The sequence below is a fragment of the Herpailurus yagouaroundi genome, unplaced genomic scaffold (genome assembly GCF_014898765.1).
Source record: "Herpailurus yagouaroundi ecotype Mexico unplaced genomic scaffold, PumYag 140, whole genome shotgun sequence".
Lineage (NCBI taxonomy): Eukaryota > Metazoa > Chordata > Mammalia > Carnivora > Felidae > Herpailurus > Herpailurus yagouaroundi.
This window is the reverse complement of record NW_024412395.1, coordinates 80273404-80289781: the sequence shown is the minus strand read 5'-3', so window position 1 is coordinate 80289781 and position 16378 is coordinate 80273404. Positions and strand designations below refer to the sequence as shown.

The following is a 16378-nucleotide window of genomic DNA, read 5'->3' as shown; positions in this document are numbered from 1 at the left end:
CAGGCATTGCCCTGGGGAGATACAGATGAAAAAGACAGGATGCCTGTTTTATGGGAATCATGTTATACTTAGACATGTATATCAATCATTGTGAGACAATGTAATAAATATTTTCTGGGAATGTCTAAGGTTTGTAGAAGCATAATGGAATAAAAAGTACAAGAGGATAGGCTTCAAAGATGTGATACTTGCGCCCACCTGCACAAATGAGGAGGAATTTTGGAGGAAAAAAAAGGAAAGTATTTCAATCAGAAAAAAAAGAGTATGCACTAAGATTCAGTAGCAAGAAATGAAGCTCAAAAATTAGATATATTCCACAACATTAAGAGTCCTTAAACCATGCTAAAAAGTTTAGGCTTTATCCCATAGGTTTCAGGAAACCAATGAAAGTTTTAAAGTTGTAAAGTGACACATACAAGCAGGCCCCTTACTGGTCACAGTGTTGAATACTGATCTGAGTGTGAGAGGAGGTTTATCTAGAAAACTAGGGGCAATGCATCTACCTGCAACTGTCCAGGTAAGAGACGATGAGATTCAAGTAGTAGCAGTGATGAGGTGAAGGAGGAGATGGACTCAAGGGCATCTCAGAGACAGACAGAAGAGACTGTATAACTAGATGTGAGGAAGAGGTAAGTGTCAGGATAACCTCAGTTTCTAGTTAGGGCGACTTAGTAGAAAGGTTTTCATTAGCCAAAGAAAGAAATCCAATGGATCAGAGAAGTTTGATATTCTAAGGGTTTACTCAAACTGCATAGAGAATGCCTATGAAAAGTCTAATTGGAGGCATTCTATAGACACATCTAGTGTCCAGGAAAGAGTGTGGGGTTGTAGGTAAAAATTTGAGAATCACCAGTCCTGCTTGATGCCAGAGTCCCTTGGTGACCTGAAGAAAAATCTGAGGTAGCAACTGAAGCCTATGAATAGGTGAGACTGCTTAGGGGGAGCCTATTTAGGGAAGAGGCCAACTGCAGACTTCTGGAGAAAAACAGAAGTAGAGGAAGAAGAAACAGTAAAAGATACCATGAAGAAAAAGAGAATTGGAAAATAGGAATTACATTCTGTAATATGATATTACAGAAAGCAAAGGAGGAATATTAATTGTACTTAACTATTTTCTTACCAAGTGTTGATGGATACTGGTCTCAGACTGTTTTTCAGGTCTGAGTGATTCAACTTGTGTTCGTGAAGTGCAGAAACAATCCTGGAAATTTAGAAATGCATTATTTTAATAATGAAAATAGTGAAAAATAAGTCATAAGATCAATAGGGGTGACATGTGAATATAAAGGTCTGGTGACTAGGGCGAGGAGCAGAGACAAAGGGCAGCATGCAAGAACCTGGAATTGAAGTCAAGATCCACACCATGGAGGTCCTCAGTATGGGAGAGATGGGAAAGCAGCTGGGTATGCAGAAGACAAGTTATAATTTTACTTGGTGCTACCTCTGGGGGTCATAATATCAATTCATTTTTACTGCTGCTATTAATTTTTAACCCTTTCATCATCTTTGCAGTTTTGAACATTTAGCTAAAGGCTATACTGCTATACTCATTATAATCAATTTTATTTTAATCCTCAGATTCTTTCTTAAATGTAAGTACCATGTTTATCCACATTAAACTATACAATTAATGTATTTGAAACCAATTTTGTTTCTTTTTAAATTTTTTTTTTTTAACGTTTATTTATTTTTGAGACAGAGAGAGACAGAGCATGAACGGGGGAGGGGCAGAGAGAGAGGGAGACACAGAATCGGAAGCAGGCTCCAGGCTCTGAGCCAACAGCCCAGAGCCTGACGCGGGACTCGAACTCACTGACCACGAGATCGTGACCTGAGCTGAAGTCGGACGCTTAACCGCTTAACCGACTGAGCCACCCAGGCGCCCCCCAATTTTGTTTCTTAAGGTGATAAACATCTTACTTCAACTGAAATAAAATTAAAAGTAGAAGACTTAGAGCCTGGGTGGCTTAGTCGGTTGAGTCCGTTGGACTCTGGATTTTGGTTCAGGTCATGATCCCAGGGTCATGGGATGGAGCCTTGTGTCAGGCTCCATGCTGAACATGAATCCTGCTTAAGATTCTCTCTCTCCTTCTGCTCCTCCCCAGCTTGTGCATGCATGCAAGCTCTCTCTCCTTCTAAAAAAAAAAAAAAAAGTAGGAGACTTAGTTCTAGTTCCATTATCACAATTTACCTTTTCTTGCATTTTAACCCATGGTCCTACCATCACATCTTGCCAGTAAAGAAATGTAACACCTCTATATGATTTATCATCAGTTGGTGGCATAAAGCTGGCCTTATTTTATTTAGGAAGAAAAGATATGTCAAAAGAAAAATATAAACAAATTATATGAAAGAGACTTTACAATAAATTATTTTCTAGCATCTCATTAACATTTATTTGTACATGAACAGTAAAGTACTAATACCAAATGAGTCTTCAAGATAAGCTCTCCCATGTCTACCTAACACTTTGTAGTTACTTTTTTTTGTAGTCACTTAAAAATAATCAAACTTCCTTTAAAATACACCAGAATTTCTCACTAATCAAACTAGTCATTTTCTCAGTTTTCTCAGTTTACTGATTATTTTAAGACAAATTCCTGAAGTTTGTATACCTTATCAATTTTATCACAATAATTTGATCTAAATCTCCAGTCTTAGGTAAAATTTGCCCCTGGAGAACAGGAGCTAACAATGTCAATTTTAACTATAGAAACATTTCCTTTAAAAATTTTCTATTGGATGGTCTAGAGTGAATACAACGGACAATAAAAGTTTTTGAAGATAGTTATTACCAGTTAGGCCATATACATAATGTATTTGGTATTTACATATATTTTATAACATTTACTCTGAATTGTTCACAATAATCATTAACACCATTGTGGAGAAAAGAGTTAACATAGCAGACCTAAAACTGCTATCTTTAGAAAAGGCTTGTTTGCAAAGTTGATCCTTGGCTAGTATCTAGGAACAAGGAGGGTTCCCGCCATTCCTTGATAAGAACGGATCATGTGCTTAAACCATATAAACAATATGGTTTATGCTGAATATCTGCTTTTTTTTCCTGGAAGTCTGGAATTTTGTTAACCTGCTAGCAGAAGGTACCTACATGACCAACCCCCAATAAAAAGCCTGAGAATAAGTCTCTAATGAGCTTCCTTGGTAGGCAACACTTCACACATGTTGACATTACTCTGGGAGAATTAATAAGCACATCCTACGTGACTCCACTGGGAGAGGATTCCTAGAAGCCTGAGCCTGGTTTCCTTTGAACTTTACTCCTTGTACCTTTTTCCTTTGCTGACTTTGCTTGGTATCCTTTAGCTGTGATAAATCTTAATTATAAGTATGACTACATGACCAGGTTTTCCAACTCCTTCTAGCAAATCACCAGACCTGAAGGTAGTCTTCGGAGCACATCTAACACAGTTATCAAAATATATTCAAACATAAAAAAGTCTCTCTAAAAAACCTCCATCATTTTTTTTTTTTTTGATGGAAGCTAATTTAGGACATATTGGGCATATTTTTTTAAAACTTATATTGACCCTAATTTATTTTCAAAATAAGAGTCATGATCTGTCTTTTTGGTTTATATATAGAAAACATTTTATAAAATAATATGGTAGACCTCCATTTAATTTTCTTTATATAGAATTTTCACAGCACAAGAAAATGATCACTATAAATGTGAAAATAGCTAAAACCAGCCAACATTACAAGGCAAAATGTTTTTGCTGACCTCTCCTAAAAAATATTAGCATGTTCATTAGCTGCCCAGGTTATAAAAATCATAAACCACTCATAGCTTATCCTTCAAAACATTTTTTATATCCACATTGACTCAAATGAATGCTAGTGAATATAATAGCTCATGAAAACTCTACATATTAAGGTCTTTTAGGCAGGAAAAATGATTGAAAAGCATCCAGAAGCTGCCCCAAAATATTTTTAATGTAAAATTTAGTGTATTTTTAAACCACTACCATAATAGTAGTGAAAAGCAGTTATACCTAAAAGAGAAACTAAAGGAAAATATTTTAATTATGCTGCTCCTTTGAAAACACTGTTTCTTAGCTCTCAAACAGAGGGTAAAAATTGAATGGGGAGGAATCCTTCATAAGTAAAAACATCAACTTTATCTCAGCCGCACAAATATCTCATTTAGGAAAATAACATGAATATTTTGATTCAAAGGATTCTAAATATTTCATCATTACAGGAAGAATAAATGTAAAATTATTAACCAATTGAACAAATTTAAACCACCCATTATTAAATTATATTAGTTTTCACAAAACCCATAATTATGGAATAATGGAATAACTAAGATATTCCTATTCCAAAATTTAGAAGCCCTGGGACACAGCCCTCTAAATCTCAGGATCTTCATCTATCAAATACCCTTTCACATCTCATCCAATTTACAAATCAATATAAAACTGTTAACCTTACGTAATCCTTTAGAGCAGGGGTCTGCAAATTATGGTCTACAAGTCAATCTGACCCACCACCTATTTTAGTGAATAAGGTTTTACTGAAACACTGACTCATTCATTTTTATTCATCTACATATTGCCTATGACTGCTTTCACAGTATAACAGAAAAGTAATTTGTAACAGAGACCTTATAGCATACAAATACTATCTGGCCCTTTACAGAAAAACTTTGCCAATCCCTGCGTTAGAAAATGAGGTTAGGGGGCGCCTGGGTGGCGCAGTCGGTTAAGCGTCCGACTTCAGCCAGGTCACGATCTCGCGGTCCGTGAGTTCGAGCCCCGCGTCAGGCTCTGGGCGTATGGCTCAGAGCCTGGAGCCTGTTTCTGATTCTGTGTCTCCCTCTCTCTCTGCACCTCCCCTGGTCATGTTCTGTCTGTCGGTCTCTCCCTCTCTCCTCTCAAAAATAAATGTTAAAAAAAAAAAGAAAAAAAAAAAAAAAGAAAATGAGGTTAGGTATCTAACCCCATGTACTTCCTAGATAAAGTTCCCTGTTAAGTAGAAAAGCTTAACTTTAAAAATAAAGTAAATGCATTCCGTATTTTCCATATAACAAAAAAAATCATACAATAAATTCAACAAATGCATTCTGTATTTCCTCATAGTTCTGCCTCTCAGACTTGGCAAATGATGGAGTGGATTAGCAGATATGAGTTTGAGCCTTGGCTCTAATTCTATACAATCTTGGGCCAGACTCAAAATGAGGATTATACCACCTGCCCTGCCAATCACTCACAATTTTGAAGAGTGAAAGAGATATAATATATGAAAGTATTTATATACTACAAGTAATCATACAAATGCATCCATCACTTTTTAAAAAGATCACTGCTTTAATATAATCAAATACTGTATTATGTTCTATATAAGATGTGATGAAAGACCTAAAACTAATCCAAATAATCCAAATAATATTTTCTGTAGGTTGAATATTTTTTACCTTATGATTCTTGGTTTTCAATCTAGATACCATGGATCTACTATAAACAAAAACAAGTTGGAATCTATATACATCACATACATTGATCCAAATGGTTTTGTCTTGTTAAGAGGCTTATTTTAATTACTATTTTGCTTGCCTTTGGTCTAATGGAAATTTATAAAAGGGATTTTTGAAATATTTAAAGGATAAGGCATAGCTAAGTGGATGGGAGAGGCAGATCTAAGTACAGTAAAAAAGTACATGAAAAAAGTGGGTATGAGACAAAAGAAAAGAATAATATATTAGCAAAGTATATAAGCAAAGTATTAGTAAAGTATAAGCAAAGAACAGTAAAAAAGTACATGAGAAAAATGGATATGAGACAAAGGAAAAGAATAATGAATATATAAGCAAAGTATTAGCAACAAAAACTCAATGGGAATTTAACTCATTTCTTAAGACCAGAAGCCATTCTGGTCAAAATAACATCTCAGGGCATAATAATATCCAATATCCCATTAGAACATGCCTTCTGTTATGGCTGTGCATCTAACTACTCTGCTGGCACAAAATTAGAGTTACGTTAATACAAACTTACCAAAAGAGACATTGAATCGTTTTAGTTCACAGGAAGTGACAAAAATCCATCTATTTCAGAAAAAGATTTTTGCTTTATCTTCAAGGTGAAGAGATATCCTATTATAAAAACAAAAGCAAAATAATTTAGATGTACATGAAAGATCCTTAAGAACTAGTTGTTATAATCCCACATGAAAGGCAGCTATTCTTTGACACAAGGACTACAGACATTCCTGAAAAGTGTCTTTAAAGAGCATTTCTGTTTACAGAACACTACAGTATTTGGGATCTGACATCACAACAGAAAGGCAGAGTGAAGTTGAAGGGAAATTCTGAATATTTCCATTGACCAATATACCTGTATCTCTCCTCACCTATATTTTCCGTACTACTTTTTTGTTTAAGAACCCGAAGCAAATGTGAAAGCAATATGGAAAGTCAATGTTGGACCCACATTTGACATAAATGGTGCCACTTACAAATACACCCCAAGAATTTCCAATGGTTCCACTTAAAAGTAAATGTTGACAGTTCCAAAGCTTCCTGATTGGATTAATTACCTATTAAATCATTTGGGGTCTATGACAAGCAAATTTGGGAAAGGATGTGGATTAGTAATACACTACGAATCAGTAACATTTTTTCGTTGCCATGTCTTTAAAAAAGAAATTTCAATTTTCAGGTAAAAATAATATTTTCTTTAGGTTGAATATTTTTTACCTTATGATTCTTAGTTTTCAATTCTATTTTTCCTGGAATTTGACAAATATGATATGCAGATTATTACACAAATAATTCCTGTCCACTTTCTTTAGTAGAGTATTAATCTCAATAGTTTATGAAGACTCTACAACAGATTCAGAAGTTTAAAATAGTAACTTCTTTGGATTCAAGGAGCTTTAAAGAAACCACCAAAACTTTCCAGATTTTTCCGAATAGAAAGGGTGGCAATGTTCTAAACTTCCTAGTGCTAGGTGTTCTTTACACCTAACTAATATCACCTCTTTTTTCTAAATCATGGTTCATTATTTCATTTTAATAAAGTCCCCAAGTTTACTCAGGGTATCTGCAACTATCTGAGCAAAATTAAAAAGAAAAATAAGATTTTATAAACAATAGATATAGTGGAGCAGTATCCAATTTAATTGCTAAGGAAAGATATGAATTTATTCAGGATATTCACTACAAACCAAAAGCAGAGAACAGGAGGAAGAAAAACCTGAAAGGGTAGGATTATTTTGTCACCTGCCATTCATTATCATCAATTTAAGGCAGTGGCATTTGCTGTATTACAAAAGGGGGAAAGCAGTATCTACCCTGCCCAATTTCCAGGGTGATGGAGATCAAATGACTGAAAGGGCTCCTAACCACCAAACACTACCAATATAAGAGCTTGAATGGATGCTCCAAAAAGTACAATCAAATATTACTGGTGGTGGTTCAAAAAGGCTTATTTGCAAAGCAAGTTGGCAATGTTTCAATAACCATGATAATACTCATACCTTTTGATCCAATAAAATTCTCACTTCTAGTAATCAACTCTAAGGAAACATCCAAATAAATGAAGAAACCATACATATGTAGAAAGTCATTACACTGTTACTCTGAAACACAAGTATTCATTCCACAAGTGTTTAATGAATGGCTGCCATGGGTCAGGCACTGGGGACAAGGGCAGACAAGGTCCTGACCACTTGCAGTTTACATTCCCACTAGCAGGAAGATTAAGGATGCCGTGATTAACTGAATTTTCTGGTTATCAGGATTTTGTTTCTTGCTTTTTCCACTTCGTATCAGTAAGTTCTAAATAATAAAAAAAATTTTAAATCCATTACATTATCTATATTTCAGAAAAACACAGAAGAAACTGACACAATCTAAAAGAACAGTTAGTACTAAAGGAGTTGCCCTTTGGGGTGGTTTAATCTCACTGGCTTCTGCTTTAGATATGCAGACGATTAAGAGATAATTTTACAAGACATTTTGAGGTCAAGGCAGCAGCTGCACCTAGTAAAGGGGAGTGGGGAATAGATTTGCTGTCATAATTTTCCCCTGCATGCTCTTTCACTAGATATGAATATAAATCCTTCTTAAAGAAATACTTGAGACCTGTATTTCCAAATGTATTACAAGTACATCAATGTGGTCCCTTGCATTTGTATCTAACAAGCTAATCAGGGGAACGTTTTATAAGTAATTTAAACCTGCTCCATTATAAAATCACTTGAAGGCTTTCATATCAAAGGTTAACAATTTGTTAGAATCATAGGTCACATTTATTTACAGAACTTGGATTTTGAGTTAATTTAGGCATCCAACAGAGGCCATTGTTACAGGGGATGCAAAAAAAAAAAACCATCAGATTTAACTCTGAGCCTTAAAATTACTGTAATTTTCAGAGGGATCTTGAGAACCCATAAAATCTTAAAAATTATGGCGACGCACACACAACTCTGTAAAATTTTCCAAACTTAGTATCGTGACTCATGCTTTCAAAAAATATTTACTGAGCGCCTACTGTGCGCCAGACAGACTCTGTACCAGGGAGACGCTGTGTCACAAATCCTGACCAAGTTTTGAGGAAAAAGGTATTTGACACAACAAACCGACGAGGGAAAAATACAACGTTGGATTTAAATTCTGAGACCCAAACGAAGCTTGAGCATTTAATTTTCCAAGAGGTTCCTTCCGAGTCCTGCTTTGGGGGATCTTGACAGAGAACTCGTAGAAGGTGGTGCACAAACCCGGGCCAAAGGCTGTCTACAGTTTGGAAACTCCTCCAGGCTCCTGAGCGCGGCCAAAGGTGAGAGGCGGGGGCGGGGGCGGAGGTTGGAAGAGTGCACTTCGCGCAGCTCGCGCAGTGCGCACCTGGCGCGGCCAAATCCGGCAAGCACCGCCTACCCCACACGCAGGTGCCTCCGCCAGCCGGCGGCCGGGGGCTCAGGGGCCGCTCGCGCAAGCCGGATCCAGCCACGGCTCCGCCGGCTGCCCGGGCTTCGATTCGAAGCGGGACGGCGAGTTCTAGCCTCCGGCTTCCCAAGGCGTGCGCGGACCAAGCCGCGCTCCCTCACGTCCCCGACCGGGCCTTACACCCTCCCCTCCCCGGCCCAGCCTCCCCTTATTACCCTGGCGGCGACCACAACCAGCGATTCTCCTCAGGCGGCCAGCGGTGCGAGGCCTGCTGGCCCTGGGAGCCCAGCTGGCCGAGGGGCACGGCGAGCGCACAAAACCCGCTCCCAGCGCGGGCGGCGGGGCGCAGCAAGGCGGCGCGACCCGGCCTGGGGCTGCGGGCCTGGAACTCTGCCCCAGTCCCCGGCAGTCCGCCCGGACTGGACTCGCCCCAGGGTCGCGGCCCCGCCTCCCGCCCCAGGGCTGGGCAGCCAGGGGGGCGGGGTCTTGTAGCTTGAGGGCGGGGCCGAAGCGCAACAACTTGGAAGGGTGCAGGGGCGGGCAGACACGAAACCACAATTCCCGACAGGTCGTGCGCTGGGGCCGTGGAGGCTGCTGGGAGAATGGGTCTCTTTCGCTCTTCCCCAATTGTGTGGGGCAGTTAGGGACCCGGGCGTCGCTGCAAAACCGAAGTCGCCGAGTGATGATGTTGTGAAGTCGCTCGCCTGTCTCTGCCACGCCCGGGCGGTTACTGGCAGCGGCGGCCGCTTCGGCTGCAGCTCTCAGGCTGCTACCGGTTTAGATCCTTTCCCTGAGGGAGCGCGGGCGGAGGACGGAGGACGGAGGACGTCGGGGCATTCCTGTGAGTAACATTCCCGCGCATGACTCGAACTTGCCCTTGCCAACTTCCCCTGAAAACGCAGGAGCCTCCCAGCCCCGAGCTCCTCTCGGTCCTCTGAGGTCACGCGCGGACAGAACAGGAGGCTGGATATCGGAGGCCTGGGTCTTCGCCGGGTCCCCGCCCCGCGGTGGGAAGTGGTTTGTTTCCTAAGTGTGGGTACGAAGTGATGGGTGCTGGGCTCTGGTCTCTGGGTTCACCCCAGCTGCACCTCTTGAGGATTGGCAGCATCTATCATTCTCTGTCGGAGAGCATCCAGCTGGAGCCCCATCCCTGAGTGATGAGCGGCTTTAGTGCCTGGACGTTAAACCTTAAGCCTCGGTCACCATCTGTGATGTGAGCGAAAGGAGAGGATATTGCAAAGAGCTCTTTTCTGTGTTGATTTGGGCTTTTCTTGAGATTGATTTTGAGCCAGATACCACATATCTTTGAAAAGAAATGGTTAACTTTAGTTTCAAGCATAGATAATAGATATTGGCAGATGTCGTTTTTAGTACCAGCATAATCTAAACAGTTAAAAGAGTTCTGGGTCATAATAATAATAGTGATCTCAATTGCCCACGAACCTTTTATTAAAACCTGCAGTTTCTACGCCGGGGTGAGGGGCGGGGGGGAAGCAGTAACTTTTCACTGGAAATTCACCAAGCTAGAATGGATCATAGGAATAAAATGATATGGACTCTTCCAGTTTTTTTAAAAAATAGGTATTTCAGCAAAAATTGTCCTGACCTTCAAATGTTTGCCATAGAATTGGAAGTCTGAGTTACAGTGATCTCCAAATAGCCTGTTAATAGCCTTGACGTGACACCTCAGAACAAACAGAACAAATTGTGAAGGACATTTGGTGGTGAGAAAGGGCAGGGATAAAGACACTTTATCATCTCAGCAGTTTTTCCAGCTTTCTATTCTTAAAATTAATGTTCAACAAGTCTCAGGCATTCAGCAATCACATATATGAAAGACAGTGTTGTTGTTTTTTTTTTTTACAGATTTTTATTCATTGTTGAAGGAGCCATAAAAAAGAACAAACATTTGAGTATAGTTGACCCTTGAACAACATGGAGGATAGGAGTGCCTATCCCCTGCACAGTCAGAAATCCAGGTATAACTTTTGACTCCCCGAAAACCTAATTACTAACAGCCTGTTGACCAGAACATAACATAAACAGTTGATTAGCATGTTTTGTGTTATATGTATTACATGCTGTATTCTTACAATAAAGTAAGCTAGAAAAAAGAAAACGTTGGGGCGCCTGGGTTGCCCAGTTGGTTGAGCATCCGGCTCAAGTCATGCTCTCATGGTTAGTGGGTTAGACCCCGAGTTGGGTTCTGTGCTGACAGCTCAGAGCCTGGAGCCTGCTTCAGATTCCGTGTCTCCCTCTCTCTGCCCCTCCTCCGCCTGCAGGCTTGTACTCCCTCTCTCTCTCTCTCTCTCTCTCTCTCTCTCTCTCTCTCTCTCAAATATAAACATTAAAAAGCAAAAAGAAAATGTTTTTAAAAATCACAAGGAAAAGAAAATATGTTTACTGTGCTGTATTACAAAAAAAAAATCTGTATATAAGTGGACCCTTGCAGTTAAAACCTGTGTTTGAGGCAGCTGTCCTGTCAATCAGCCAGGCACACCAGTCATAAGTTCTACATACATTCACTCACTTAATCTATAATAACCTTATTGTGCTACTCTGAGGCTCAAAGATTTTGCTTATGTAACAAGCGAAGATTCAAACCTGAATCTGCCTTGCTTCAAAGTTACAGGTCAGGTAAGTTGTACCTACTTCAGAAATTACTCGCCTTAAAGGTTGGATGATTAAAAACTATTTTCCAGCATTATTTCCTAATACTGGTTCCTTACATACCTGGAATATCTAGAATAGGTTCTGAACCCCTGCTTTACTAGTTTTGAACAAAGTGTTCTCTCTGTTTACCATTCCTGTCCCCCGAAGAGCTGTTCATTAAGACCCTAAAAGCCCATTCCAAATCCAGCACAGTTTACTTGTGTAAGGCATGATAGGACTGGATTTTCATCTCAGAGGTTCTTTCCAGTTCAAAGGTTTAGTGATTCTACATTTGAAAATATGAGCCAGAGCGTTATTCTGTACTGAAAATCATCGTTAACATCAGTAGCCACAAAGAATAGAAAAACTAGTTTCCTAAAAATTTCACATCAATACCGAAAATGTTAAACACCAATATAAGAAATGAAACAGACAGTAATATGTATTTTTTTTATTATTTTGAGCTCTTTATATCATCTGTACCAGTTTTCTACCCTCTTTAGTTACCATCCTCTTGAGTTAAGAAATCTGAGGCATTAAAATAATACATTTAAAATGACTTAGTGAATGAAGGGACTAAATTATTCATGGTTTCCAGTCATGTTTTTTCAGATCTGCAGTGCTCATGTAATAAGAGGAAACATTTTTATAATACTGTGTGTTAGATATCGGTCAACATTTTACCTCTATTATCCTCACAATAGCATTATGCGGTGTTCTTGTAGATAGGCAATTGAAGCAGAGGATAAGTTAACATACCCAAGGTCATTCATCTACTAAGTGATAGAACTGGATATCAAACCAGGCATGCTCAGAAATCTTTAACATTTACTGAGCACCTTCTGTGAACCAACCCCACAACTGGGTATTTTTATTATAATTAGATCATTTATCTGTACAACTACCTTAGATAGAATGTAAGTTCAGCATTTAGTGACTTGCCCAAAGATATAAGAATAAATGGTTCAGTTGAGATTTGAACCCACTCTTGCCTTTCTTCAAAGTCCTTATTCTTTCTTCTACTTTCCCTCAATAATCTAATCTTTATTAAATATCTTCAATGGGCCAGACACTGTGCTAGGGATTTAGCCCCTGCTCTTAATAAACACAGTATGAAGAGGGAAAGACAAAATTGTGATAGTGTATTAATAGGATAGCAGTATACAGAAGGCAACATGCAGAGGTCCTATAGGAACAGAGAGAAAGGGAGTGAAATCTACCTGGGGTGGGAAGGCTTGGGCCAGTCTTGGAAAAACAAATGGGAATAAGCCTGGACAAAGAAAAGGAGAAGGGGTTGTTGTGGGCTGAATGGTGCCCCACCAAAATTTATATGTTAAAGTCTTAACCTCCAAAACCTCAGAATGTGACTGTATTTGGAGATAGGGCCTTTAAGGAGGTGATTGAGTTAAATGGAGCCTTTAGGGTGGGTCGTATTTCATTCTGACTGGTGTCTATAAGAAGAAGAACTTTGGAAACAAAAAGAGACACCAAGGATATGTGCACAGAGGAAAAAAAATTATATGAGAACACATTCACAAGGCAGGGATCTGCAAGTGTCAGGAGAAAGCAACCTGCCAATACTTTGATATTCGACTTCTAGCCTCCAGAACTGTGAGGAAATAAATTTCTCTCATTTAAGCTACCCGGTCTATGGTATTTTGTTATGGCAGTCCTAGCAAACTACTGCAGGGATGTTCTAGCAAAAGGAATGACATACAAAAAGCCTTTGAGGTGTGCCAGGTGATTAGATTTCATGGTAAGAAGTGTTGAGAGATGAAGCTGGAGATTAGGCTGGGGCCATATTAAGACGATTTTGTATGAAGTGCTAAGGAGCTGAACTTTATCCTAAGGAGGATGGAATGGAGAGGGTTTGTAGCAGAGGAAAAACATTAGATCTGCATTTTAGAAAGACTACTCTGAACTTTGTGGAGGATGGATTAAAGAGGATAAGACTGGAAGCAAGGAGATCAATTAGGTGGAAGCTGAACTAAATATTTTCTTGCAGTATTGAAGTGTCAAACTAAAGCAGAACTATTGTTAAGGAAGATTTTAAAGGCCACAGCTAACCCTTAGGGCAAACATGGGAGGATTTAGGAAGAATTTGTATCTAGAGACCAGCTTTACTTTTGACATTTTGCTTTCCGTAAATAAATAAAACTTTATACCACAGAATGTTCAGTATTTGCCCACTGCATTTAATAGACAGTTTTATGGGGCTTACACTGTTTTAAGCCAACTCCTCTGATGACCTTATAAAATATCTACCATTATTATCTCCGTTTTATACGTAAAGATATTGAAGCACAAAAGAGTAACTTACCCATCATCACATAGCAAATGTTAGAATCAAACTCAGCCTGTCCTCGCAGTCTGTGCTCCTAGCCATTATACTACATGTTACCATATGTTATTTATCAAGATCTTCAAGTACCTATGAAAGGAGGGAGTAATAAAAAAAATGAATTGGGTTATGTGTGCTATAGGAAGTATATAGTTTATCAGAGGAGATAAGGAATAATTATATGGTTAAAATGTTTTAGAGAAAAGTGGAGAGTATTCAGAAGTAATCTTATTTCAAGTTGAGGCTTCTGGGAAAACTGGCCCTGGGAAAAAGTGGCATTTGAACTGGGGTATGAAGAATGGCTAGACTTTGAATATGTACAAGGAGAAGAGATATTAAAGGTAGAAGAAATTGCATGAACAAAGTTACAGGATTGAGGGTTTCTTGGTGTGTTTAGGGAGCTGATAAAGAGAATCCTTTGTTTTGTCTGGGCTATATTATGTTGGTGGAGAATCCAGTTTGGGGATTGGGGGGACACCAACTGCCTGGGAAGGAGAGCTCTTAGGGAATGAAGGGCAATGAAAATTGTGAGGTTTGAAGTCAAATGATTGAGGTATATGCTAGATGTAATTATTTTTTAGGAGAGGATAAAGCTCATCTAGTCCCAACTCATAAGTTAAATCCTGTCTTCAGTGTCTCACAAATCCCTCTTACTGTTCCCATTCACCTCATTTATGCCTTTATTACAATAATCCAGGCATAATTTGATAACATTTAAAATGATTTTTATCTCAAATTTTTCTATCCTTGAAATTTATTCTGTATTCTGATTCCAGATTTATTTCTGAAATGTCATTTTTTTTTTTTAAGATTTTATTTTTCGGTAATCTCTACACCCAGCATGGGGCTCGAAATCACAACTCTGAGATCAAGAGTTGCATGCTGTACCGACTGAGCCAACCAAGCACCCCTCAGTCGTCACTTTCATTTAGAAGCTTGTTCCTTATAGGATCAAGTTCAGACTTCTTAATCTGAACTTGCCAAATTTAAGGTTCCAAGTACTTTCCCCATAATCAGTCTTACTTAAATTGGTCTATACACTGCTGCCCAACTGTCTCCGTCTTCTGTTTGCTTTGGGGCTTCTTCGTCTTTTTTTTTTTTTCTTTGTCTTTTACCTACTGGACACTCCCCTTCTCACTGTTCAAATCCTTCCATCTTTGAGGAACCTACTTAAATCTTACTCCTGTGTGAAACCAGATCACTTCAGCCAAAAAGACCTTTCCTCCCACTGACTCGTATGTAGAACAGTTCTGTTCTAATACTCATTAGATATTTATTATCTGGTGGTGTTATCTTCTTTTCTTAGCTATCTTAGATCATGAAATCTTAGATTTAATCTAGATCATGGAGCTCATTAGAGCTCTCCCTGATAGATCTTAGATTTCTTTAGATCTTTAAACTCCCTTAGGTCAGAGGCTGTCATATACCACTTTTTTTCTCTTGTCTTTTAGTTTAATTCAAGAGGCATTTGTTGAAAACTGTCCAATAAGCAGCTGATTGACCAGTTGTTAGTTCAGGTCATTTTACTGAAATTTCTTCTATAACTAGCTTCTTAATATGTAATGTTCCTGGCTTTGTTACTGATTCATATAACCTTGGGATATCCTGTTTAAACACCCTGGATTATGATTTATTTGTGCTAGAAAATGAGCATACAAAGTTAACTCGTGGTATAGAAGTGGAACTAATTCATGTTGTAAGGATCATTGAGGTCTTTGAAGCTTATCCATGTCTATATCCATTAGTGTTTGCCAAACTTCAAGTTCTTTCTCTTTAGAAAGCTTTCTGACAATAAGGAAGGAATAGTTAAGGGTCTAATTTAAGAGTGTTACACTATGTGTGTAAGAAAAAAATTGATATGTGTGTTCATGGTGAAAGAATTCACCCACTAGTTCAGTTAATAGTTCATTTCAACTACAAATTAGTATTGAGTTGCTTAAGCTCCTACCATTATCTACTCATTCTGATCATCAAGAGAGAAGAAAGGGAGAAGGTAGCCCCTCCCCCTTCCTTCCTGGAAGACTACTTCCTGAAAGTAAATTGTAATATATGTTGTGAAAGAAACAAATTAGATGCTGAATTAGAAAATAAAGATGGCAGGGGAGGCTGGCTACTTTAGATGAGGTAGACTGGCAACTTCTCCCTGAGGATGATTTTTCTGGAAGAGTGAGAAGTAGTTACCATATAAACAATAAGAGGAAAGGGTATTACAGGTACAGTGAACAGTTACAAAGGCCCAGAGATAGGAGAGAATGTGATGAGGAAATTAAAAAAAAAAAAAAAATGACAAGGTTGTGTCTCTGTGGCTGAGTATAAGCAAGGAGAGTGGTGCAAGATGAGTGAAGAGAAGTAGTCAGGGGGCCAGACTAGGCCAGACCCTGTAGACTGTGATTTGATGTATGGATCTTATCCTAGGTTTTGTTTTTTTTTAAAGGAGTTTAGGGTGGTTTTTTTTTTTTTTTTTTTTTTAATGT

The 16378-nt window shown here is 38.7% G+C and overlaps 2 protein-coding genes across 5 annotated transcripts in view; one reads left to right on the top strand and one right to left on the bottom strand.

Annotated features, from left to right (window-relative positions):
- The window catches only part of STRADB (STE20 related adaptor beta), a 38322-nt gene extending 29083 nt beyond the window's left edge, over window positions 1-9239 (bottom strand). For all 3 annotated transcript variants that reach the window (XM_040475851.1, XM_040475853.1, XM_040475852.1), the window contains exons 1-3: window positions 9127-9239; window positions 6021-6118; window positions 1121-1201 (exon numbers count right to left, since the gene is read on the bottom strand). In XM_040475851.1, the coding sequence (XP_040331785.1) occupies window positions 1121-1201; window positions 6021-6032 (93 nt within the window). In that variant the 5' untranslated portion in view covers window positions 6033-6118; window positions 9127-9239. The remainder of the gene's footprint in view (window positions 1-1120; window positions 1202-6020; window positions 6119-9126) is intronic.
- A 317-nt stretch (window positions 9240-9556) lies between these two features.
- TRAK2 (trafficking kinesin protein 2) overlaps window positions 9557-16378 on the top strand; it is a 67750-nt gene continuing 60928 nt past the window's right edge. Inside the window, exons 1-2 of one of the 2 annotated variants that reach the window (XM_040475844.1) lie at window positions 9557-9752; window positions 10778-10890. The gene's annotated coding sequence lies outside the window, so the exon portion shown is untranslated. The remainder of the gene's footprint in view (window positions 9753-10777; window positions 10891-16378) is intronic. The other variant, XM_040475845.1, reaches the window with a different exon arrangement.